The sequence below is a fragment of the Egretta garzetta genome, unplaced genomic scaffold (genome assembly GCF_000687185.1).
Source record: "Egretta garzetta isolate BGI_Z169 unplaced genomic scaffold, ASM68718v1 scaffold504, whole genome shotgun sequence".
NCBI lineage: Eukaryota > Metazoa > Chordata > Aves > Pelecaniformes > Ardeidae > Egretta > Egretta garzetta.
In genome coordinates, this window is record NW_009259535.1 from 1,669,205 (window position 1) to 1,697,138 (window position 27,934).

At 37.3% G+C, this 27,934-nt stretch overlaps 1 protein-coding gene across 1 annotated transcript in view; it reads right to left on the reverse strand.

Annotated features, from left to right (window-relative positions):
- MGAT4A (alpha-1,3-mannosyl-glycoprotein 4-beta-N-acetylglucosaminyltransferase A) overlaps positions 1-10,536 on the reverse strand; it is a gene marked incomplete at its 5' end in the record, with an annotated part of 50,232 nt that extends 39,696 nt beyond the window's left edge. The window contains 3 exons of the mRNA XM_009637660.2: positions 5,548-5,681; positions 7,705-7,845; positions 10,369-10,536. Coding sequence (XP_009635955.1) covers positions 5,548-5,681; positions 7,705-7,845; positions 10,369-10,536 — 443 coding nt within the window. The remainder of the gene's footprint in view (positions 1-5,547; positions 5,682-7,704; positions 7,846-10,368) is intronic.
- Positions 10,537-27,934: the final 17,398 nt, after the last annotated feature.

Here is a 27,934-nt window from a genome sequence, read left to right on the forward strand (position 1 = left end):
TCCCTACTCTTGCACCCTGCATGTCAGCTCCTCAATTGGGAGGGTATACATCCATATGGATTGTGGTGTGAACCACAGCACTACATCAGAGAACAAGTTTAGCTCTTAAGAAGGCCAGGCAGAACAAGAAGAAAAAAAACAACAAAAAGAAACCAAACCAAAAAACCAAGGGACAATTCAAAACAAGACATTCAGATGCAGGTTATGGTAGTGTCATACAGCCTTCTACTAGTTTTGTGCATATTACAGATGAAGCCTAGTTTGTAGAGTCTGAAAGAAAGCAGAATATGTGGCCTGGCAACCCGGGGAAGCTTTTTCTTGTCCTTGGTTGAGCCCATCAATTGCTGAAAAGGTCTAGATAGTTTGTTTTCCAGAAGATGATGGGTAGTTGCTGTGTACAGTCAAAAGCACCCTTCTATGATATGTGTTCTTTATTTGACGGACAGAAGGAACTAGTCTTCATTATCTTTAGGCCAAGGCAGACCACAGTAGCAAAATTTGGTAGTGTTGTCCAAAATTCAAAGTGTCAATTCAGTCAATCATCCAGGTGTGAAGTCACCTGCTACAATGTTTCTGAAATAATATTATTACTGTCACTTTCCATCTCACAAATACACTAGATGTTACTGAAGAGATCAGACACAATTCTGTCATGTTAACATTGATATTCCCTTACCAGAAGCATCAGATATTTACTGTGGTCCAGGTGCATCTCAGAAGGTGTCTTATAGACAGAGAAGCATTTCAGTCATTCAAGCCTAGGGCTTGAGAAAAAGAGCACAATCCTGAATTTTGTCTTTGTGCTGAGATGCTAAATTTGTCTCAGGTACATGCAAGTTTTCAAATCCTGTCAAGGATCTTTTCTGAGATCTAAGAAAGACTTTTATCACTGGTTTAATCCCATATAAAAACTTTGCTAGTCACTGCCATGAAAAGAGGAGTGTAAAATGATGGTGCCCAATATCAGCAGCCCACACTCTTTGGGTACCAAAGCTTAAGTGCCAAAGCAGCAGGAGTTGCAACAGCAGCGTAAATATCTCCAATGCGCCGTGACAGACCAAGCTACCCTTCCAGATACGAGCTCGTGGTGTGTGTAGAAGGTCTATTCATCCTGATCAGTTTTGAGTGAGATGTCTAAAACAAAGGCTACCATCTGTGTAGGCCTTTAAAATTACCTGGTGAAGACAATGTATCATTTGGCACAACAGCTTTGTCTAGCTTTGCTTTTATATATATACACACACATATATCTATAAAAAACATACATACATATGTATGTATATGCTAAGATCTATTGGTCTTTCTCCAACTTGAGATGTGCAGTCAGATCTTTTGAGGACTAGGAATACATTCTCCAGGGCAGCTCCAGGAAGGGGTGGCTCTCAAGTTTTCAGCAATTAGCAGAAAGAATGGAACACCTCTGTAGCTGGAATGATACTAGTACATCTGAGTTGAGAGCAAGAGAGACAAAATACTCCTTTGTTTACTGTCAAGAGATCTGCTGATCAAGGAGATCTATAATTCAAGCCCAGAGCAAGAAGAGGTGAAAATACAGGCGTGTTTATTTTGCTGGAGAAGTTTTCCATATTGCACTCCAATGTTAATACATCCAAAACAGGTTCAGCAAGGTTTGATCTAGTATGTGCACTCAGTGCTTAATTTGCTGAGGCTTTTGTTCATACCAGCTCAAAGGCTGGTGGTGCCTTACTGCATGCTTGTGTCACGCTGACCCAACCAGTACAGAAACTTTTCCAAAGAAATAGTAAGAAAAAAAAAAGACTCTCCACACAAGGAGGACAGAGAAAACACTATTGAAGATCAAAATCTTTTAATTTAGCAGCCACTGTTCACATAAAGAGATGACACGGTGACATTAAAAGATATTCAAGACATGCAAGTTTTTCTAGCCTAAGTGAATTGTATACACACGAAACAACAAAGTAAGATTTGAATAAGCAATATGCAAGAAAGCATAACATATGGACTAGTGCTCCAAGAACAAATGGCTGGTCAATTATTGCCTAGTCAGATGCAATCAGTAGCATACAGAATTAGCAAAATGCTGTTGCATTACCTGTAGCATTTTCTGACTCTTACAGGAATGATTTGTCTTTCTGATATTTTTTGTCAAATCAAGGGCTTATAGTCTTTCCCATATACGCTGATTACTGTTTGTACAAAAGACTGTGCTAAGTGCAGTCACTGATTAATGAAGTGGACTGACAATAATTTGTGATATATTTAGAACAAGTCTAAGATTCATTTTCTTCATGCTAAATGAGATGTCCCCACAGGAAAAAAATAAAGTTTAGATACCAGAAAAGTATTTTAATTTCTCTCATATTCAGTAATGTGCGTGTGTATATATATACACACCTATATGTTTGCTGTTCTGCTATGATGATGTAAAGTACTTCAAAACCATGTTTCCCATGTTAATTACAAACCATATTAAATAAAAATACTAGACAACCATTTTAAGCTGGAGTTCATAGTTTCTTAAACCTAGAGCCTATAGTTTATTCTGAAAGCAGGTTCTCATACAGAGCAGGTTGATGAGATTTGAATCGTTGGTTCAAGTCATCTGATGAGCCTATGAACTAGCTACATAGTGAAGGGGAATAAAAAGATTTTTAAGTATAGAGGTATAATGAATCATGCCTATTTATTAGTCATCCTAATGAATACCTGCAAATTATTCTGCAATGAAGTTATTTTAACAAATTGGAGAACACAGACATGTGTCAGTTACTGGGACAATTGCACAGTTTACTGTCAAGCAATTATAGTAATTATTTAAATTGGTGATTAGATATCACATCAGCTGAGATATTTTAGAATTCCTTGAACTTCCCATATGGAAATGTACTGTGTGTATAATTACATTACTGAGAAATAGCCATACAGTAAATGAATATGCAGACGTCCTTATTTAACAAGCATAGTGCATCTATATTTACTAGCTCATCCGTTTACACAGCTTAATGCTGTTTGCAGAAGGCCATTAGCTTTAATTTCCAACTTTTTTTCTAGCAAAAAAGTCAGATTTACAAGAAAGTAGTGAGATTGAACTGCTAAAAAAATAGCAGGATTAAAAGAGTTTTCTAGGGTGCTTAATACAAAGGAATTACTGTCCATGACTATGGCTCCCAGCAGTGCTTCTCAAATACTGTCAATTTGATTTCTCAAATAAAGTCAGCAAGAAAATACTAAAATCCTTTTAAAATACCATTTTTCATATAATTGTCTCATAAAAACATTTTTGTGAAGTCTTGCACTTTTTTTTTGTTGTTGATACAAGCTATAGACAAAGCACAGACAGTAATTTTAAGCTTATTAGCAAAATTAACTCCCTCACCTCACACTATGATAACTTCTTGCTGTACTTAAACTGCACAGATGTTGAACAGAGGCCACACCTTTTTTCAGAAACTTTTGCCATCATTTTTAATACACGTATAGTTGGTCAAAGTTCTAATGTATTTTTAAACAAGCCTTCATTAATGCACAGTTGCTAATGATAGCAATAGCCTAACACATATTAGGCTAGGAAATCCCACAGGCAAAAAGCTATTTTAAAAGCTAAAGCCCTCCATTTTGTTTAAGGAGAAACAGAAGTCCACCAGGGGAGACCTTCCTTCAAAAAGCCAGAGAGAATGTTTAATAAACCATCACTTTTCATCTTACAGAAGGAAGCGAAATATACAGCATAACTCAGAAAAAACACAGCATAGTTCAGGATGAAGTATTTACTGTACCATATTATTCATTGAGAGAGTTCCCTGTAGCAATTACAAAACAAACTATGAGATATTGAACTTAAGAAAACATAAAACATGGTCAAAGAAATAGTAAAGCAGGGAAGACATAAAAGTGGACGAAGTAAAGAAAAAGAAATATAAGCAGATATAAGGAATGGTTGTAACAAGACAAGAATTGAAACTCAGATGCTTTGAATTTTCCCAGGCATTCATGGCTTGCAGCGCCCACAGCAGATATGTGAGAAAGCACATAGTGCTGCTCTCAAAGAGACAGATACAGAGATAAGATACAGAAGGCAAGTTCCAGAGTAAACCACACAATTCTCCTTGGGCACAGAAGCAATAGCTCCCATGTTAAAACATTCAGTTCCTTCTTGGTCACTTTTGCAGACTCATTCCCAAGATGAAAGAGAATTTCACACCACCTCAAAGGAAAAAAGTTATTTAGCTATGGGACACTTGAGTATAGCAATATGGCTTGACTAAGGCAACAACAGAAACTTGTGCAGTTGGGGACAGAGTGTGGATTCTCTTCACTCCTATTTTAAATTTTGCAGAAGACAGATAATCCAATGATAACACAGTCTTCATAGCTCAGACCTCTTTAAGCAAAACAGGATGAAACTTCAGCTTTAAACCTTGAAAAGAAGCCACACTAAAAGGCAATAAAATCACTACTCCAACTAATACCATGAAGAAAACGCCAGAATTCTGGTAATTCAGAAGGAATTCTCTTCTCTTGGTATTTTCAACCAACAGATGTTTTAAGAGCATTTTCTGCAGAAAAGCAGTATCTATCCTGACAGGTAGTTTTTGACTGACTGTCAAGAAAAAGAAAACAGAGCAATTTATATTAGAAAACCATAAGAATCAGTTCTCAGGTACAGGTAGAAAGCTTACAAACTTTTCAAGGAAAGCTTTAAAATGTGCTAATAATAGAACTAGAAGTATTAAAATTGCCTATCTGATTTTCCACTGATTCATCCCTGAACGGACACTGGCTCACAGGATTAAAACTGTTTTCACAGTTATAACTAGAGGATTGAAATTTTCATCTGTGGGACTCATAAAACACTGTTCCAGTAGAGCACTGTATGGTTAGATGGATGGATGAAGGTCAAACATATATATATAAAATTTCCCACTCTGCAAGTCAGACTTTTGAGAAAAACATAGAGACCAAAATAAGTATATACAATTCCCAGCGGCCAACAGAACTATTTCTGAAAGCATTCTATCATTTTCCTAAATTTTATTTCCACTAAATCAGAGCCAAACTGACCAAACTGTCCAACTGAACACTGTTTGAATTAATCCATGAAGAAGGTCTGGACTTACAATATCCACATTGTCCAGAAAGTAAAGTCAGTAACAATCTGTGCCTAAGATCTCAAACTGCAGCACTCACTTTGAGGAAGGACTAAGCAGTAGCATGAAGAGAATGGGAAGAATATGCTCTCCTACAACATCAGAGTACTTTAGCCATTATTTTGATGTTTAAGGAATAAGGTAATTAACACATCCCTGTCACTAGGTATAAGAGCCAGAAGATCTGCAAAATAAAAAGTCCACTGAATCCATGTCCGTTGTTCCCTTGACAAATAAAAAAAGCTGGGCTCTTCAGGATCGTTTCTTCAAGACTGACACTGTCTCCTTTTCATGGAAGGAGAAGACAGTCATCTGTCTACATCTTGAAGAAAAAGTAGATCCTCATCAGTTCCTAAAAGGAGTGGTACTTATAATTAAAGGCAGGTCAGAAATTTTATAAAAATATTTAAGTGATTACCTCTCCTATAAAGACAACCATAACACAATCCAGTTTTTCTTCAGGGGACAGCTTATCAATAAGGGAGTGGAGAGTTTCTGTAAGGTAAGACTTGACTTTTCTTTTCACTGTAGGTATTCCCATTACAATGGAAACTGAAATCAAACAAACCAGAAATGTACTTTCAGTGATTTCACACACAAGATAGAAAACAAAAATCTTATGTCATAATAAAGCATTGCTTAAGAAATGCAACTTTAAGAGTTAAAAGATGGAGATAACAGTAACTAAAAATAGTTTAAAAATACACCACCCATCATCAGGAGCATGATTAACATAATCACCACCAACACTCAGAGCAAACCCAGTGAACAAAAAAAAGAAAAAGTAATTCTTAGACATGCCAGACTATTGGATAGGTAATAATCAACAGCCATGGTATTAATCAGATAAGGTGCCCCAAGACTTATAGAGTGATTAAACTCCCTAACTCCGTTTTATTTTCAAATTGGCATAACCATTCCTCACAACTCAAGTATTTAACTTCTCAGAAGTTGTCTTTTAAAGTGACACTGCTGAAAAAAACCTCTATTACTTTCCTTGCACCTGATTTGGCTTCTTCTAGAAAAACAAGTCCAGGTCATCAGGATTGCCCAGAAACTCCTCACTGAAATCTCTTATCCCTGTTACAAGCATCTGAAATGCAAAGCAATCTGGCCCCAGCTACAAAGCTATTAACACCATCTTTCAGCTGACCATTTGACTCCTGTGTCCCTTAACTTTCCCATACTCTTTTTTCTGCACTCCACCCCATACCCAGGGCTGGCTAGCTACTAAGAACACAGCAGATAGCAGCAGGAACACAGCAGAAGGATAAAGCAGACTTCATGAAGTCAGCACCAGCATTCCAAGCCATCTGTGTGAAATGATTTACAGCATCATAAATATATAAAAATCAAACAACTATTAAAAAATGTTCATCCTTCCTTATAGAGCCTGCTTCGCCTAGCAACTACACATTAACAAGCTCTGGATTTTGAAACAAACACTCAAAAAGCACAGTGACCAGGAAAGGGGAAGATAGGAAAATAATTTTAACTCATAATTTCCTCCCTCTTTTTAATTAAACAAACCTGATTCCAATTTCTATTTTGCAATTTCAAACTTCTGTCATATATTCCCTGTGGGATATTATACAGGGTTCACGTGAAACAATAAAGGAATATGAGCCTTTTCCTTCCTGAATAGCAGTTTTGAAATAAATGGCGTTTATAGTCAGAAAAATAACCCTATGGCTTGCACACTTGTCACACAGGCATGCCTTCTGTTAAAAAAAGAAGGAGCAATCAAACTTAGTAAAGTAATGAAAAAATACAGGCCAGGAGTAACTAATGCTTCTTTCAAAAGCAAGGAGGGGGAGAAAATTAAAAAAAAGAGAGACCTAGTGGACAATAACATGAGCCATTCAAGGCACATAGAGAAGCAAGGATTCATTGGTGGGGCCTTCAGGCTGAGAGAGAGAGAGATGCTTTGAGGTATATCAGCTTGGTTGGGCTTTATGCTATTTATTTTCTAGAGCTCCAAGAGTGGGATTCCACGGAGCTCTCCTAATGACCAAAGCTCAGAATTTGTGAGGATTAGAAAAAAAAAAAGGGATTGACAGTATTGCAGCACAAGACTGATTTTTTTTCCCCCCTTCAATGAATGTTCACATTTTATTGATGCAATTATATCTGATTATCCTAGTTCTCCCAACTCTTAAGTTATACATTGAAATATATTGGTCAAAAAACCAGAAACATCAAATCTAAAATAATTACATTCATCCACGGTTGCCCCACAAATCTGAAAAGCCAAAGGGGTATGTCCAGTAGCAGTTCAAAATCTGTTGTTCAGAATCTTGAGCTTTGTTCCCTTTTACTTGGTTAAAAAATTCATCCAAACAAAATGCTTCTTAATGTGTACCTTAACGTGGGATAGGGTGTGACTGAGATTATGCAGAAAAGAGCAAAGCTGAAGCCAAACTCCTTTCATCTTGGATTCAGCACAAGTTCTAAGAGGTATCAGTATCACACAAGTTAAATGAGATGTCCTTGATCTACCAAGTAATGCAGTAAATTATATTACTAAAACTAGGAAGTCCACCAGATATAAAACATAAACATTGTATCAGCATACCTCCTGTCCTTCCAAGGCCAACCTGCACAGAAGGTTGAAGGCTTCCTTCATTTTTCAACAAATGAGGCAAATGGTAATAGATATTTGGCACTTGAAGAGATTTTCTACTTGTTAGCTCTTTTAACAATTTCAGTGTCTCATCTGCAAACATACATGAAATCAGTAAAGCAGAAAACAAACAATATGCATTTTTATGCAGTCGTAAATAATACAAAATTTCAAGCTTGGTTCTAACTGAAAAATAGAACAAACACTGCATCTTACTGAGGCATTATATCTTGTGTACAAAGGAAGTCTTTTCTCATTTTAATTTTTTAAATAAACTGTGGCCAAGATTATTTTCCACTTGGTAATCTTGCTACAGATGCAGTTAATACTTACCTGATCCCACAAGACTTAGTGTATAATCACAGAAGTAAAGAATGAACCATTTATTTAGGTTGTTTGGAGCTCCCTCCCCACAATGAATCAAAATGGGAGGCTTATTTACCTAGTTTATTTTTTATTTATGCTTACAGAGCTCATCACCATGTAGTGATGCTACTGCAAATAACTTTTCAAAGCTACAAATGCATATTAGAATAAACTGCCCATACAGATACAAAAGTAGCATTAAATATACAATTAAAGATTTTAAGTGTTTCTGCAATAAAATAAATGCTAACATGAATTTAATTTAGTCCATTAGAGTACTTAAAATAATTCTTGCTCTTTCTAGAATAACTGCCTCTCAGGATGTCCAGGTGGCTCTCAAAGTTGCAAATAACAGTTTTCAAATTCCCCTGCTGTGCGTGTTGATTTTCTTACATCAAGTGTGAAAACAACTCTTATTTCAGACAACAAATACGATAGCCTATGGATCTTTGAAAACTTATGGGCTTTACAATATCAAGTTAAATAAGAAACTGACTGTACTCATGGTTTCTGAGATAAAACTGAACTGTGCAGAAGTGAGAAGAGTAATGCCATAGATGTCATTCCTCTCAGATTCTGGGTGTAGCTTCTACAACAGTTTTGTTGTGAGTTTTGGCTTGGGTTGGGGTTTTTTTAATATTTATTTTTTAGGTGAAACTAAATTCCTAACCACTTATAGTCTTGAAAAATACTTTGCAAATGAATGCCATTAGTAGAGATGTTAATTTTGATAGATTCCAATAGGGTACATTTTACTTTTCCTGCTAGCATTTCCTTTAGCTTCAACTGCAAAAGCTGGACTAAAAATTCTCTCAAAATATGACAGCTCTTTGTATGAATGAATAATGATTTTCATAAACCAATCTGGAATCTTTTCAGCTTCAAAGATAGCAAATACTACATAGTATTATGTATACTTAAGTATATTAAACTTAAAATCTATCTAGTACTAAGATCTGAGCACAAAAGCTCAGGAATTCAGACTTCAACTGACTTCTCATCATGGCTCCACATGGAAAAAGAGAGGATGTCCCAGCTGGGATCCAGACATGGTAGAAAGTTTAAAATATAAGTCAGTAACCAGCTGCATCAGAAGAGAATAACTGCCTATGACTATATTATATATATATTACATATTTTTAGAAATAAATGTGGTAACAACTTAATCATAAATCTAGTATCAAACTTACATGACTTCCTTCTCTATTGCTGTTCACTTTAACAGCAAAAACATACACACAGAAGAGGAAGACAAGAGTCACAGACTGTTAAATGTAACCTTTATCCACGCCATTCCTGGAGATCATGTTGGATAGGCCATTAGTGTCAGACAGAGCAATTCATCCTTAATATCAGCACTGAGGGCCTATAATTATAACTCTCCCCCCAAAAAACATTTCTATAAAAGATAGCAACTGATAGCACAAACGCAAGTAGATAAGATTCAAAAAGCTTGATCCAGATTTTTTATTTGCAAAAATCTTTGGGTTTATATTCCTCATTAGGCCAATAGTGAAATTTTTACAACCTACGAAATCAGACCTTTCACCAGAAAGTTTATACTTAGTTGTTATTCATTTTCCATCTAGAATAGTCAGTGTGACTAAAGCAGTAATACTGTGATTTTAAAAGTTAACTTTAAAATTGGTGAGCAGTGCAAAGGTATTCTCTACTATTGCCAAACATAGCTCCCTGTAAACTTGAGCATCAGCCTCTGAAATGGGTAAAAACTTATGGAGGACTTTACCAGTTCAACATTTATTCACTAGTATTAAAAGGACATTATCTGTACATTTTACAAATCATAACCTATACCTTAGCCTGTACATTTTTACCTCTTCCAGCTGCTCTTTAAACATATTCTAATTGCTTCAAGTTCATCCATTCCTTAAACACTGTTTGCTCACCTTTGCCCTCAAGCTCTATTTAAAAAGTGATGTAAATTATTGTCACAATATATTCAGTATGTTAAATAAGTAACCAGAAGTTCCAGAGTTCTGGAGCTAGGTGTGGAAAAAGTATTCAGCCCCTAAAGATGTATGAATGAAGAGTGGGTGGGTCATTAAGAACAGAAAGTGGAAAAACCAAAAAAGTCCCCACCAGACAGAATGTATTACAGATTCTTTATTTGCACGGCTGAACAGTTTCATTTGACTTTCTTGGTATTAATTTCTTATTTTACTTAATAAGTAATAAGAAGCGATGGTAGTGGTGCAGAGCCATAAAAAGTAGTTCAATCACAGTATGTACCTGAAAAATTATTCATTGAATTCTTACTCCCATTTGTTTCTGCTACTGCACGCCTGAACTGTTCCAAGATAGCGTTCAGCTCAGAAGAGCGTTGCAGAGTTCGATGCTCAGCTATACGAAGACGTTCCTTCAAAGCATGAAATTCCCGTTGATATGCAATCAACTTTTCTAGAGAGAAAAAAAGATGATCCTGGTTATTTTTGGAAACAAACACCTACATACAGATCCAGCAAGGGTCAGGGACTGCTCAGCTATGCAGCACCTGAAATTCAGCCAAGAAGGGCACAGCGCAGTACCATCCCACCCGAGTTAGGCACCTTAGCATTTACAGAGCATACAGAGAGAAGATAGGGCTGCAAAGCAAGCATTGAGGCAGGTATGCCCCTCACTGTAGCCACGGACAGGGAAAACCTTTGAGTCCCCATTACTCGGCATAAGGCAATTCTGAATCTTTTCTTGGAACAGATAGAACAAGCCCTTTCTTTCAAGCAGCGGAATAGGAGTGGTGCCTTACAAAAGCACAGGTTCTGCCTTTGAAAGCCTCCTCTGAACATTTTGTAAGAATGAGTGGAGTTTGACAATATTTCAGACACACCGATTTCAAACTTAGGTTTTAACTCAATGATAGTGTCAGTGCCTGCAAGAATAAAATTTTCATCAAAATCTTGCTAATGTAGATATATACATGTATTCTTTGAAAGGAGACCAAAAGGGAGAGGGAAACACCAAAACTCATTTGCTGACATGTTGTCTACGCCCTTGCCACCCAGTGAAGTAAGTATCTCTGGTTTGTGCATCTTTCCTTCTTCCTATGGGTCATTTCCTTGAATGCTCTGCTCACCACCATCACCCTCCTTCAGCCAATCTACAGGTACAGACTGGAGCATCTTAAGTGATTTTGTAACTTGTAATCAATATTCCAACCACACAGCTGTCATCTATAGACAGAGCTTTTTTGTTATTTACCTATCAATTACTAGCCCTTTACTATTGGAATGGTAGGGAAGTACAGGTTTTGCAAGCAATTTGAATCTCTTTCTGTTGCTACATTACATGGAGTTAAAAAAGGAATTAGTCAACTTTCCCTTGTTAATAATGCTGCATTTCCTCCAACTTCTTTCAATTTACATTTATTTTCTTTTTTGTAGTTGGGATGTACTGTTCTGATTATGTTTAGAAAACATAATTAGCTAAAATGCCCTCTGTTTTGAAGACAGAAACATAAAAACATAGTTCACTACCTCTTAAAAACATCTCCCTTGCCAGCCTTATTTTCCTTTTTTCATTAAAACCAAATGGTTATTGCTTTTGTGCCAACAAACCCAGAACACAGATGCTGGCCAACAATACAGTGCTAGGCACACTACACGCTGACAACTGAATCCAGACTTCTATTTGAAACAGGACTTGGTGCTTTAGTCAGCAGTATTGAGAAGGCCAGGAAAACTTTCTGGAGTTTCTGGCATGACAGACATTCTTACTTGCCAACGATAACCCAAAGAAATCAAAGATTGCTTGGAACGACGTCTACTAGTTACAGTAAGGTTACAAAACATTTTAACAGCTAAATGAATACAGAATTGTATTAGTGTAGATGCCACACAAGTAGGCAAACTAGATCCCCTCCCCAAAATGAATGGATGATGGCAGGTTATATAGATCCTGATAATTTCTGTCTAAACAGGGAAGATACAGGTGAGCAACCAAAGGTTTTACTGGGGGCTTCTATAGCAGCAGATAGCCTCAGAAGCAGCCTGTAGCACCAGGTCTCCCATCTTATATTTCTTCATGGTACAAGACAGCAGACAAACTTTGGTACTTCTGTTCTTCCTACTTCAAAAAGGCTAAACCAGTCTGTGGCAGAGTCTGTATTTCTCCTGGGAAAATGGTGAGAACCCCATGGAACCTGTGGTTCAGACTCCAGCACCTCAGATAGGATGAATGCAGGTCTTCCTCTCTTGACGTAGACAATTCTTGGCAAACATCATTTCTCTTCCTGCACTTACTGAAAGACATCAGCACATCATGCACAGTGTCCCAATGATTCTGGTGCTCTAAGGAACAACAGAGGCCTAGAAGGAACAGTTTACCCAGGAACACATCAAACAATAGAGAACCGCAATAGTTCCTCTGCTACCTCCACCTAGCAAGCTCCATAATGCAAGATCAGAAATAACTTATTCCTAAACTCAGCTGTAAACAGAGATTAAGATTTTTCTATCTCCCTAATTCAGGTAGGTAGTACATAAACTGGGATTACAATCCTTGTAATTCAACGGCAAATTAAAACTCTGTCACAAAATCACAAGAAACTTAGAGGTCAACTGAAAAGGTAGTTTTATGACATGAAGAAATGAAAACTGCAGCTTTGTATTAAGAACTACTAACAAAAACCCCTTACTGAGGAGATGATGCTTTCAGAGGAGGTGACTATTATAAAACCTTTAATTTACAATTAATAAAATATGTCAAAAATAAAAAGGTAATTAGTTAATTTCTTTTAAAATAAATATAAAATCATACGTGTAAAGTAAACTTTTATTTTCATAACTTATCATAGCAGTTTTTGACCAAAGAACATAGGATCCCAACTGTGGCACTGTAAAACAGAATCACAGAATAACCCCCATCCACAGGAAGGGCTTAAAGGAGGATCCAGGAAATTATAGGGTAAATAGCTCCTTTTGAAACTGGCAACCTGTCACAAATAGGGTCCCCCAGGGATCAATAACCTAACACTGTTTAGTATCTTCATAAGTGATCTGGATGATGGGATCGAGTGTACCCTGATGAAGTTCGCCAATGACACCAAACTGAGTGGGGAAGTGGACACGTCGGAAGGGAGAACCACTCTGCAGGAAGACCTGGATAGGCTGGAAGAGTAGCCTAACAAGAACCTTACGAAGTTCAGCAAAGGCACAGGCTGGGATCTGTCCGGCTGGGGAGCAGCTCTGTGGAAAGGGACCTGGGGGTACTGGTGGACAGTAAGCTCAATATGAGTGAACAGTGTGCTGCTGCAGCAAAGAAAGCCAACAAGATGCTGGGTTGCATCAACAAGGGCATCACCTAGCAGAGATAAAGAAATCATTATCCCACTCTACTCAGCACTTGTCAGGTAACACCTGGAATACTCTGTTCAGTTTTGGTCCCTGCTATACAAAAAAGATGTGGACAGGGTCCAGATAAGGGCCACAAAGATGATCAAAGGACTGATGTATGAGGAAAGGTTGAGAGAACTGGGTTTATTCAGCCTTGAGAAAAGAAGGCTTAGGGGAGACCTTATTGCCATGTTCCAATATTTAAAGGGTGGCTACAAAGAAGATAGAGACTCCTTTTATAGAAGGAGTCACGTGGAAAAGAGGAAGGGTAATGGTACAAGTTACTCCTGGGGAGATTCCAATTGGATGCGAGGAAATTTCTTCACAATGAGAACAATCAGCAATTGCAATAATCTCCCCAGGGCAGCGCTGGATTCCCCAACACTGAACACTTCTAGTATTTTGCTGAACAGCGTGCTGAGCCATCTTGTCTAGACCCCGCATTTGCCAAGAAAGGTCAGACCAGATGTTCCCTTCCAACCTGGTATTCCATTATTCTATGAAAATTGTTCCCAGTAGAAGTATGACAAAGCAGTTTGGTTCTGAGGCTCCCAGTGAGCAGTACTGGTACTGCATTTATGGTACTTGAAACCTCAAAAGCATGAATCCCTTTTAAGAAATACTAGTTGATCAGTTCAAGGTAGTCAGCTTCTCTCAGCTGCTTCAACCAGACACATCTAGGTTAAGGAGGCTCCTCTAAGGGATACATAAACTCCTGAAATCCATCCTTCAGAAATGTATGAATGGGGGTTTTTTTGTTAGGTCACAATATTATTCAGCCAAATCAAACTAGAAGATGCTAACATTACAAATATAATAATATTTTAAATCCACTACCTTATAAGTATTTTTCTAGTTATTTACACAAAATGAAGTAAAAAACATTCTGTGCAAGAACTTAAGTTTTTTAAAACATTTACATCTCTAACAGTAACAGAACTAGCACTTTTCATATATTTGGAGATTAATGTGTAATTATGACTGCCTGTACTTTGAAAGAAAACAAATTAAATTTAAATTTCTAATGGTTACATCTTTGGCATAGTACTTGCAGTACTTCAGAGCATCGATCAACTGCTCGGGTGCTTATTACTTAAAAACAGCCAACCAACCACAACAGCAACAACATCAAATTTCATCTCATACTGAAAGGCACTTGCAAAGGAGAAAATACTGCTTAGGCTCTTACAGTACCACCAACAGTGGTCACCACCTGTCCCAGACTTTAGAAAAGTAAGTGTCCCTTAAGGCATCAGGAGTTTATAAATACTCAAATTTGATTTTTCAGAGTTCTTGACTCCCAAGTACTTGGGAATGAGCCTACAAGATTAAATTTAAAGATCTATTTTTATTTAAACTTTGACTTAACTCAGGTTTGGCATTTGTTTTTTTTTTCCCCTCCTCTCCAAAATATGAAGTAATTTGAAAGCCAAATCTTTTCATCAAAAAATTAGGACTTTTTGAGGGGAACATGTTACTGTTACACAAAAGTCCCATTTATATTTTAAATTTCATTTCTTTCCTCATGAGGAGGAAGGAATCAAAATTTGAAAGTGACTATAGAAGCTTCTGCAGAAATTCAAGGCAGTCTTTCTGAAATATGTATGTATGATGAAAGGCCAACACTTAGCTAGAGTTGAAACTGGCCAGTGCTCTATCTGACAACAAGAAGGGCTTTGTTAAGTACATTAATAGCAAAAGGAGGTCTAAAGAAAACATTGGACTGATACTTGTTGATTATGAACACCTGACTAATAGGGACAAAGATAAAGTGGAGGCATTCAATGTTTTTTTTGCCTCAGTCTTTAATAATGCTGATAGACCTTGGGCTGCCCAGTCCTCTGAGTTGGAGGACCACTAGTGTGGGAACAGTGACTTTCCATTTGTGGACACTGAAATTGTAAGTGGCCGGTTCTGTGAGCTGAATGTTCACAAGTCCATGGTGCCTGATGGGATTCATTCCAGAGTACTGAAGGAGCTAGCAGGTGTTATGGCAGGACCCCTCTCTATTATCTACCAAAGGTCTTGGGAGGTCCTTGCTGTCTGGAAGCTAGCCAATGTTATTCCAATTTACAAAAAGGGCATGAGGGAAGACCCAGTAAACTAGAGAACTGATAGTCTAACCTCAGTTCCTGAAAAGATTATGAGAACATTATACTGGGTACTATTGAAAGGCATTTAAAGAACAGTGCAATCATCCGGCACAGTCAACATGGGTTCACAAAGAGAAAGTCCTGTTTAACTAATTTGATATCCTTCTCCGATAAGGTCACCTGCCTAGCGGATGAAAGATGCATTTTTTTATTTTATTTTAGTAAAGCATTTGATACTGTCCTTCACAGCATCCTTCTGGACAAGTTGTCCAACTGTGAGATGAGCAGGTTCACAGTGTGAAGGGCAGAGCCCAAAGGGTTGTAGGGAATGGGGCTACAGCTAGCTGGTGACCAGTCAGCAGCAGTGTTCCTCAGGGCTCAGTCCCAGGACCAGTTCTGGTCAATATCTTTATCAATGATCTCGATGCGGGACTTGAATGCATCATTAGGAAATTAGCTCATTATACCAAACTGGGAGGTGCTATCAACTCTCTCAAGGAATGAGAAGCCTTGCAGAGGGACCTAGATAGATTGGGGCATTGGGCAATCATCAATGGCATGAGATTTAACAAAGGCCAGATTCTGCACCTAGTACAGGGTAACGCCAGGCACAAGTATAAACCAGGAGAGGAGTGGCTGGAGAGCTGCCTTGCAGGAAGGGATCTGGGGGTGCCGGTAGACAGTAGGCTCAACAGGAGTCAGCAGTGTGCCTCGGCAGCCAAGAGAGCAATCAAACACAATCCTGGGGTGCATCAAACACAGCACAACCAGCCAGTCAAAAGGGGTCATTATCCCGCTGGTACAGCCTCACCTCAAGTGTTGCGTGCAGTTCTGGGCCCCACTGTTTACAAAGGATATTCAGGTCCCTGAATGCACCCAGAGGAGGGCAACAAAGCTGGCAAAGGGGCTGGAAGGGATGTCCTGGGAGGAGCCACTGAAAACTTTAGCTTTGTCTAGTTTGAAGAAAAGGAGGCTGAGGGGCGACCTTATTGCTCTCTACAGCTTCCTGAGGAGGGGGCGTGGAGAGGGAGGTGCTGAGCTCTTCTCCCTGGGATCCAGAGACAGGGCACGTGGGAATGGTTCAAAGCTGCACCCGGGCAGGTTTAGACCTGGCATTAGGAAGCGTTTCTTTACTGAGAGGGTGGTAAACACTGGAACGGGCTTTCTAGAGAGGTGGTGGATGCCTCGTTGGACTGGTTGATCACTGTAGGTCCCTTCCAACTGAGATACTCTATTCTATACTATGACAGGCTGACTTGTAAGCATTGTATATACAAAAAAGTCAGTGTAGCCAATATTTTCAAAACATATTTGATCATTTAGTGTTTTATTGTTCAAAGGTTTCTCTAAAACCTAAAGAAATTTAATTGATTTCTTGTCAAAAAGTATCAAACCACTTACTTTCATTGCTGTTCCAGTAAAAAGAAAAACACTGAGCCTAAAACCATAAAGGAAACAGTCATAGACATCAGTGATCAACATAATGAAATAAAGTTTCTGTTTCTACAGTATTATAAATGGCTTTTCTTCCTCTTATGCTGAAACTAGAGTAAATTAAGAAAACAGGGGAATGAATTCAGACAGTAAGTTATTGGCCTTATACAACTGATGGAAGAACCCCAAACATATCTGTTCTCTGACAAATAAAACATCCCTTTAACAGCAGCTGTAGCCAATATCAAACTCATTTGGTCTCCATAGTTTCAGCATACAGTCATATTTTTAGTTAAGAATAATACACTATTTTACATTGAAATGTAAATAGTAAGGTGAAGAAGTGATGCTTTTCCATGCTTTGCTCTGGAAGCCAAAAAGATCAAACAAAACTAACTAGCCCTCATACTTCAAATGAAAATATCATGTTAAGAAATGACTTGAGAACTGAAAGCATTAATTCTTGATCATTTTCTTTTAAACTCTAGCAGTTTCAGCAAAACTCCAGGAGCTAAAACCTAAATATTTTAACTGGCTTGATGCTGCACACTTCTTGGAAAGTTAACACTATATCAACTCACTCAGTAGTTTGTTTTCTCAACTTTTTTTCCCCTTGTTGCAAGATGTTCTCCTAAATACGCAGAACCTAGAATTTAGACGAGCTCACTTGAAAGTTGATGCAGTATTTTGAAAATTAAAAATTCTAATCCAACTGTGAAGGTTTGCAGGTTTTTGACCAAAGATGGAATCTCAGCTCTCAACCTACTCTTCCTTCTCCGGGTTATTTATGGTTCTCCTACTGAACAACTGTTAAAAAAAAAAAAAGTCACTCCAAAAAGACACCATTAGCTTAAGTTACAAACTCAGTCCATTCTCCTCTTAGCCACAGACAGTCTTGATTACATCATTTGATTTTTGCTCTAAATTTAGACAGCTCATAAGCAAAGTTTTAAAACAGGTGCCAATTTCCTAAGCTCAGCATGGACCTTCTGAACATCTTAGCATACATCTAGTTTCTTAGTTTTGGGTTTTGTACTACTAACTAGTCTAATCTGTTTATGTACTTCAACCCATGATTTTTAAGAGCAAAGAGCTTTCCCTTGAGATAAAAAAGGGCAAAGTAAAAGGAACAAGAAAATATGCTGCAGTTTGCATTTACAAAAACATTTTTCAAATTATCTCAGCTCAACTAAAATAGCAAAAGAACTCTCAATTGTAGGTAAATTACCTGCACTGGCAGAAGGTTTGCTGTATCATAATTCCAGACAAAACACATACTGAACAACAAAATGGCAAAAATACCCTGGAAACACAATCAAAGCAATTCTATGGCTATTGAGCTTCAGTGCCATTAAAAAAAAAAAAAAAAAAAATCATCAACAGCTCTTATTTATTAGTTCATGTTATTTCTTTAACAAAAATGGATTTTTTTAATGCTCCAAGCTTGTCAGTGTTTAAGAGGTATCTGGACAATGCCCTTAATAACAGGCTTTAACTTTTGGTCAGCCCTGAATTGGTCAGGCAGTTGGACTCGATGGTCATTGTAGGTCCCTTCCAACTGAAACAGTCTATTCTATTCTAATATGAAAACTATGTGAGGAAACTACTTTGGGTGCACTTCTAAATTGAGTGGAGTACAGACATCTACAGAATCAGCAAAATTCTGCTGCCTCTGACTATTTGAAGTTTCACCATAAACCACCCACAAAGGAAAGGGAGATGGGTCCGTATCGAAGAAAGAACCTAGGCACCTAACCTTCAATCACAATGCACTTTTGAAACCCATATATGTGTGTGTGTGTTGCCATTAATCTTAAAACACAGAAAGTACAGCTGGACAGGATGCCAGGTCAAGTTACTGGTATTATTACAGCAGCAATCACCAGAAAATACTCAACTCGCTATTTAGAAGTCTGAAAAACGACTTAGATCCATCAATGAGGTTTAATTTAATATTGTTGAGAGCATGTAAGTACACGACAGTCTTCACCAAACCTGTACACATATTGATAGATGAGAATTCAGAAAATTTTATTTATATATCTTGGGCAGTAGCAGAAGAGGAACACAGAAGAGCATGTATTTAGATTATACGCATCTTTGTTAACGTTGCACCAGTGAAAGGAGGTACAGGCATTACAGAATCAGAGGTGTTTGTGACTCTCTAGAGACACCTCTCTCAAGAAATGGGGTAAATAGTGGACAAAGAAAGAGGGCCAGAAACTAAAAAGGGAAGTCTGCATTTCTGGCAATCTCTGCAGTTTCTGACTATGCAGCCTGCAACAGCCATACTATGATAGCCTGTGGCTCCCATAAAAACCCTGCCAAAAAAAAAAAAAAAAAAAAAAAAAAAAAAGATCTGTGGCTGCTCTGTAATATGCTCCCTGCCTTTTTTTGGGGGGGAGGGGTGAGGGGGGTGGAGGAAGAGGTACAGGAAAACAGAATTGAAGACCCTTACAAACCCCAAGAACGTTTCAGCGATTCTCAGTTAGGTTTGCTATTCTCCCTCAAGGAAAACCTTTTACAGTCTGCTAAAAGAAGCACCATCTACAAGATAAAAAGCAGTATGAAAGCTTTGCAAGCTGTTATTTATCTTATCAATCAAGCACGTCCACAAATATGTTAAATCACAGGCCATTTCCACAAGTGGAAATAGAACACACTGAACTAAGATGACTGTATTTAAAAAAACAAACAAAACAAAAAAACAACTATAATTTACTCAGGAGCTCTATGGTGGTACGGCTGGTTGTCTCCAAAGGCAGATGCATCAGACAACAAGATCAGAAAAAGCTTTATGACCTTCCCGTATCAACAGCAGGCAGTCAAGTCTTCCTTCAAACTGAAAATCAGCTAAATACCCAAAGTGATGGATCTGCCACACAGAGAAAAAGGTAACCAGCCACAGACTTGGCACTCATGAAAGACAGCAAGACAAGTACAGAGAGCTCAGCTTTACCACATTGTAGGCCTGATTTATATTTCCTGCTCTTACCCAGCTGAACTCTTGAAACCTCTCACTCGTGTTTTGTTCATCAAATAGGAAGAATTGACTGCCATCTGACACATAGACAAAAGACGTTGGCTGGCAACAAAGCACTGCACACAAATATTCAATTAGTAAAATGGGTAAAAGCAGGAACAGACACCTGATGTGGCAGAACCTTTCCAAGAGAGGAATATTCAAATCTTTATTCAAATGAACACTGTCTCACTGGCAACGGTACTAAATTCACCAATGTAACAATTAAGTTTATGGCCCACCCTAGTGACAAGCCTTTCAGTTTCCTTCTTCCAACTCCAGGCTTCCCTCTCCTTAGACCCTCACTCAAAACCAATACCGCCCACACCTTCTCAAAAAAAAAAAAAAAAACCAAACCAAAAAACGCTTCAGCTGAAGCAAATCATGCTACAAGTTAAAGTTTCCATAGCAGATGTCTCATTTTTGTGTATACTTTGTTGAAGAGTTATTAAAATGCCATTAAATAAACGTTGAAAGCTGTGAGAATACACTGTAGTAAGTGCTAATTCAGGTACTTTTGTGATTAGTTCCACAACTCAGTTACTCACATTATAAAAACTCCACAGTAGTTACCATCATGCCATGGGTCAGAAGCAGTAACAAGCTTCATGTATTAATTCATTACACTTACATCAAGGATGCTGATCAATTTACAGATTGATACAAAATAGAGGTCTTAATGGACAGAGAGCTTCCACACTGAGTTTTATATAGGGTCACTGGGTGTAGCAAGAGCAGGTTACTCTTCAGCGAATCAGGGATTTGTCAACGTGCCAGCCAATTCAATCTGGCATAGCTTTTACAGGAATGTTTCTTTGTTTCAGGTATGTAAGGCGAAAAAATAAGTTCTGCACTTCTCCTAAAATCAGTTCAGATGCTTGAAATCGTTGTATTAAGTGCATCAGTATCCAGTAAGTCGTGACCATACCTGCACTGACCTGCACTTCACTCCCGCAGAGATGTACGTAACATGTATTTTTTAGACCATGCTTGATCCATATTATCTAAGTACGTTACAAGCTACCACATTTGTATATCACCTGATCAAAGTCATCTTTGTCCCTCACAAACAGATATCCTTTTAATTAAAATCCTGCTATGCTGATATGTGGCAGACTAAATTATTTCCAATGTCAGTCAAAAAAAAAAGAAAGACTGAATTGCTCTAGTAAATCAAAAGAAATTCTTACCACACTAGCACTTAAGTAATTTTCAACTTCATCTTAAAACTGACACTTTTTCTGACAAAGGCTAGATTTCCTATTTTGTGTGGGTTTTGCAAAACATTAACTGTAAATACAATTACCCAATACTGTGATGCTCTCACTGCACTGTACTATCATCCAGCACCCACATAAAGATGCAGAGACAAGAAATACATAGTGGCATTTACTGAGGAAATGCAAACATTGCTTCCATTGCCCTTTGGAAGTGACTCCAGAGCTCAGATGATATTCACAAGGCACAAACCAAGCACCACATTCTCAAATGTCCGACTGAGGAGAGGCAAGCAGAGGAACTGTCAAACCAACCACAGAGGAATGGCCAAAAAGCTCTGTTCACACGAGAGAGATACTGAAGATGTTCCAGAATCCACCTGTGACATTTAGCCTTATAAAAACAGCAAAACATTGTATCAAGCTGAGGTAATTATCAAGTGTCAAAACCTGTACCTAGGCATAAATCGTATTTATAACCAGCAATGTCAAACAGTGAAGAGCAAAGAAGGTCTTAACAAAATTTGCCCCCAAAAAATAAATCTCAAGTGTGCCTACAAATCAGATTCTGATTTTGTCTTGAAACTGCCTAGAAGCTGATATATGGTGTCCTTGAAATGTTACAATGTATTACCATGTATGACTACTCACCCTAAGAGCAAGTAAGCTAATTAGCTAAAGTGAAATTAAAACCTTTTATAAGCTAGTTATGATGAGTTATAAAATCTGAAACAGAAAAGTAATCAACCATGCAAATACAGAATAAAGCAGTATACTGTAAATGCTAACAACAGACATGCTATAAATAAAAGCTCTGAAGAAAACTGCTCAAGGTCAAATTTTATCAGTCCTCTTTGAACACTTGATCCTGTGGGCCTTTTTAGTTACAGAGTTTGTAGCTATGCCTATTCATAAAGCTCTTTTATTATCTTGAAGGGATTTGAGAATATGCGATTTTTTTAAAGTATGTTACTCTGTGGAATTAAAGACAGTAAAGTAAGGTAGGCGATTTACATACGACAAATACATCCTACTAATCATGACAAAACATTTTCTGCTTCATGAAACAAACAAAAAAAGTTCTCGTATCAAGATTTAGGAAAACAAGTGGGCAAGTCATTCTTTTATTCCTAATCTTATTACTCAAATTGACAGGTCACTTCAGCAATCCGCTATTTCAATCTACCAAAACAATCTGGTACAATTACTGTTTATTGCCCTCATCTTCCACATAGAAATGTACTTATTAGGACTAGAAGTATTTTAAAAAATGCTTATTCAGGACAACTTATTTTTCAGTGAAAGTTCTGCAGGTTTTCCTAACTTTATTTTTTAAAAATAACCCAAGAAGCATAATCACCTATTTTTTCATTGCAATTTGTTCATATTTTGCACTTCAAGGATCTGTATAAACAAATAGTGTTTTTTGTTCTTTCCAATTCGAACGCAATAGCACAAGTCTGAGGTGTTTGCTTTGAAACTTTCAGGGCCTGATCCAACCTCAGTCCAGATACTTTTGTCTAAACATTCCTTTACAGCAGGAGCTAAATTTGTTTTCACTGAAATGTTTAAAGCAATCTGAATATGATCCTTTGTAATATCAACTGGTAAAACCTTCCTATTTTCAAATGTAAATTTAAGAATCAATCTACTTGTAAACATTCTTTTGAAAAAGTAAAAACTCCCACTTTCTCAGAGATCCCATATATACAAACAAAGCAGAAGAATGGGAGTACAAACCAGATCAGACTCTGAGAACCCACTTCCCTCTCCCCTTTTTTTATATCTTTAACATAAATACATTAAAAATGCTCCAGCTTACTAATCAAAATGGAAGCATGAAGTAGTACCTCAGGCAGGTTTAGGTTTGGTTTTGTTTTTCTAAAAAGCTACAGAATAAAACATTTTCCTAGAGGAAAAACAATTCTAAACAATCAGAAAGCCAAATAAGCCAAACCAGAGTTGTGACAACCGATGAATGATTTACTTAAGGGACATTTTAATAGCTGGCTAAAGCAGCCAGGAACAGTTTTAAATGTCTCCAGATGCAATTGCTCACCTTTGCTTCTATATACAAATTGTTCAATACAGAAAAGTCACAATTTAGAAACCTTCCCATAGAGTTATAAAACCCACTATGACACCACTCTCCACTGATGAGGGCTGACAGAGGGTCTGAACGTTCCTTTGGACACAAGGAATAAAAAGAATAATATATCAGAAAATCCAGACACCCACGAATAAGGAGGTCAAGTCAACAGAAGCATATGGTGTTCTGTCTGTGCATTGGCTTCAGACAATAAGGATAATTAAACACATGATTTGTTTGAGAAGAGTTACTGGCAGCACTTGAGCTGAAGGTCTTCTGTTTTAAAACAAAGAACAGCAAGCTACAGGGATGGAAAAAAAATAGGCAGATCTCACATTTGCAATTTCTTTGTCCTGATCTGACTGTTAACTTAACTAGCATTCACACTTTGCCTAGTAAACCACACCGCCCAGGACTCTATGGATGAATATAATCCTCAGGGCTGTTTAGGTTCCAGCTATTGGTTTTTATTTTATTCCCAGTGCTAAGAAGCACTGTCAACTCTGCTGGCATTTCTTCTTTAAAGGGAAAATGGTATAAAAAGGTCACTGAAATTATATGCTAAATCAGTTCCACAATAAGCAATCAGCATTTAACACATCTCTGGCCCTGAATAGAAACACTAAGGAATAAATAAAAGCTTCATAGATTCTACTCCCAAAATGCAAAGCTATACAAGGAAAATTATTGCAACTTCTGCGTAGACATATGTAGCACAAAGAGTTCAGCTTAAGAAATTAATAAAAGAGAAGCTCAGCTGCACATGCAATCCATTGAATTCATGTAATTTGGACATTAACTCTTTAGAGTCAGAAAAAGTTACCTTTAAACCTTCAAACAACCTTCACACAAACTTTGTTTTTTCTCACTTGGCTTGCACAAGACTCAAAGCGTACAAGTGTAAAAGAAACTAGGAAGTGGTCAACAATAACATCATAGCATTACCTCAAAAACAGGAACACAATTTCCAGTGACAGCTTTTACGAAGAACATTATGTCGTGATTATTTTTTCAAACTAACTGCCAATTAAAAAGCCATGCTACAACTCTGACTAAAATCTTATGCAGAAGATCTACTGCTCAAGCAAGCAGGAAGCTCTAGTTCAGGCAAGTGTTACAATCATAGCACTGAAACACAGTTCACTTTTAAGATATTGGGTAAGTCAATATTCAGCCTCCATTCTTGGCAACACCGAAGGACTAAAGCACATTAGCAGAAAGAAAGCATTCCCATTGTTTTACTTTAATATGTTAAAAAACTGCAATCTATTGTACATTTCTGCAAAAATGTGTGCATTAAGCATACCTGTTGCATCCATTTATTATGTTTGTTTGCATCATTTAGTTTAAAAATGTGTCTGTATATGTATACACGTACTTTATTGCTACCAATAAACAAGAATATCTTCTTAAAACTACAGTATAGCTAATTATGTTCATTTCTTACAAGACACATGAAAGAAGCCATAACTGCTTATGCTGATCCTAGCAGAGTGTGGCTTTAGAATATGATGATCAACAGCTCTGTGTGGTATTGTAATTTCAGCACTAAAAATACCAAAATCTAACTCTGGTAAGCCACAATTCTTTCACATCTGTTAAAAGAGAACAAAAGACAACACCTTCACCTGACTTAGAGATTTGCTGACAGTGTAAACAAACGTAATTACCCTTTAGGTAATTCAACCCCTTACAGTCAGTTTGACAAGTCATCCGCGAGATCTCATGTTTCTTCTCAGATCTCAATCAGACAGTATTTTCAGCTACTTTCTACAAACAAGCACATATACCTATATTAAGATAACAAACCAAAATATTCATGCTGTCTAGTGGTCTCAAATTCCTGGAGGTTTTTTTTATTGGTTTTCTTCATGAAAAATATTTCTCTGCATACCACCTTTTTATAAGCTACTGAATTTCTAATTCAATTTTCTAAAATAGTGTTCTCTACCATAACAGAATTCATGAAAGTAGGGTCTTTGATTCTCCTTGTTATTGACTTGATAAGTTAAAACTGGAAAAGGGATTTGAAACAGAAAACTAGTTTCCATAAAGGCTCACAGTAAAAACATTTTTGTTGAAAATGTTTATTATCCAAACCAGGGTGCACAAACAGTAAACCAATTTTCCAAATCAATCTGGTAATCCTTCAAGCTTCCTCTAATCCTGTCATTCACATCTTGCAAATAGCCAGTCATAAACCAAACTTGTATTCTATACTTTTTTAAAAATCTTTTACATATCTGATGCCCCCACATCAACTTCCTGCTTTAACAACTACAGTTATAGCTATATTTTAAGATTAAAGAGATAAAGTTTTAGTCAAAGGTTACACACATTATTCCTTGTATTTATGATGTACTACACATCAGAAAATTCGAAAAACTAACTGATCTGAAATCAACTTATTTTTTTCCCTTCTCCAGCTCTTGTTACACCAGTAAACCGTGTTGCTAACATAACACAATGTTAACTATACAGCTGGAATGAACGCCAGCCAGTGCCCTCCACAGTGCCTAGTGTTGAAGGACCTCCAGATTCAAAGGATAAAATAAAAATTCCTGGTTAAAAATTGAGAATAAGGTGCAAGTTCAGTACTTTTCATTCTGGAAGCAGCCAAAAATCTTAAATAATAACCATTATTCAGAGAAAATAATGATGACAGACTTAAATTCCAGGTAGGAGGAACATTATAATACACACAGATAGGTCTGCATTTGAAAAAAACCACAGAATCAGGTATGGTTTAGAGATGACCATGATGCTAATCAATATGCAATTGTGAGCACTGGTGTATCTCAAGCCTGTAATTATGGCATTACACCAATTCAAAATTCAACCCTAGCTAGACACCTGAAACTAGTTTAATCTCAGCTTTAACATGGTCTCTATGTATCATACTTGTTCTGCCATCGTTTCACAGACAACTTTCATATGAATAAAAAGAAAATTAGTACAAGGTTAAAAAAAAATCGGGGGGGGGGAGGGGAACGGACACACGGGCTGAACAGACATGTTTATGTCATATGCAAATGCTAGAACAAATAATATACTTTAACAGATCAGAATTTCAAATCATGGGAAACAAAGCTGTAAACAGGAAAAGAATAGTCTAGAAGCAGCAAATATGTTTTCACAAGGTTAGAAAAGGCATTCTTCAGTTTCTAGTTAGACTCCACAAAGGCCATTGGAATACATTACAAGGTATAAGCAACTGACATTTTTAATATCTTTGGTGAGAAGTACAGAGTCCCTAAAATACTCAGTGCAAAAAATTAATATTTTGGTTTAACTTTACCAAATCACCATGTTAATTACATATTTTTAATTATTTTCCCATTACACTGTTCTTCATCAATATTACTGAGTATTAGTTTGTGATGCTACAACACCACAAGGAAATGTGGTTCCATTTGTATTTCAAATGGATTAAGGTTTCTAAGTGAATTATAACTTCCATATTGGTCTGTAACAAGGAAGCAAGGAGTTTGTGGAAGAACTAGCAGTGTAAGAATTATTTCCACAGAAGAAGAGATACAAGAGGCATCATGTGGCTATAAACCACATCTTAATAGATATTAATTGAAAAAAGGTAGATTTTGATTTTCCCTTACAGGAGAGGTTTTGGTTTTTGCTAAAGATTTATTCAAAAGAACTTTTTGCATTACAAAAATTGTACATAAAATTCCATTTTTACTTTTGAAAGATTCAAATCAATACAGCCATAGGATAGAAATTTCTATTAAGTGTCCCATTACTTTTATGCCATTATTGCAGTATATAAATCAATCAGCTATAAAGCTTTTTTTGAGAATGAACTGCATCAGCCTCCAACTCTACAGTTTCACTTAAATACCACAAATGGCAACACGCCCTTTAGCTTAACCATCAGCCTCCTACATTTAATTTCCATTTGAAAAATGCATCTATAACATCTCGATAAACAACACAGCAAAGCAGCCACGATACCTTTTTCTTCTATGGCACATTTAACAACAGTAAACGTGTACAAACAGTAAGTAAAAGGCACCACAAGACCAGATACAGATAAAAGCAAACAGCTCAAGCACAGATTCTTGCCAGACCCAGAAGGCTGTTCTCCACTAATTCAAAAGAGGACCAAGTATAAAAATACACCCATGAACACAATCGCAAGCAGTTTGTTCTGCACTTTTAAGTAGTATCATGAACAATCAAAAACTAATATATACAATTCATGTGTAAATGTCTGCTTAAGCTTTTACAGAAAACAGCTCTCTCACCTGGCATTCTGGTAATTTTGTGTGCCTAGTGAGCACCAAGATTGTGGGGCAGGGAGGGAACACTCAAACCCAAACATAGATACTGCATCCACACGAGTTTCACAGATTTGTTCTCCTAACAGCTGTTTCCAACCCTTCTCACTTACAGAGACTTCTATCCCAGTAGCCCTAGCTCTTCCCCAAGATTCCCGTCCATACCTCAGGACCCTCTGTTCCTCTGCCACTATAACCCCAGCCAGCAGAACCAGCGTTTGGCCCTTGGCACACAACTCCTCATGTTGTCCCTTGTGCATGTCTTTCCATACACATACTTCTTCCATGCATTAACAGCACCTGCCTTTAACCAAAAAG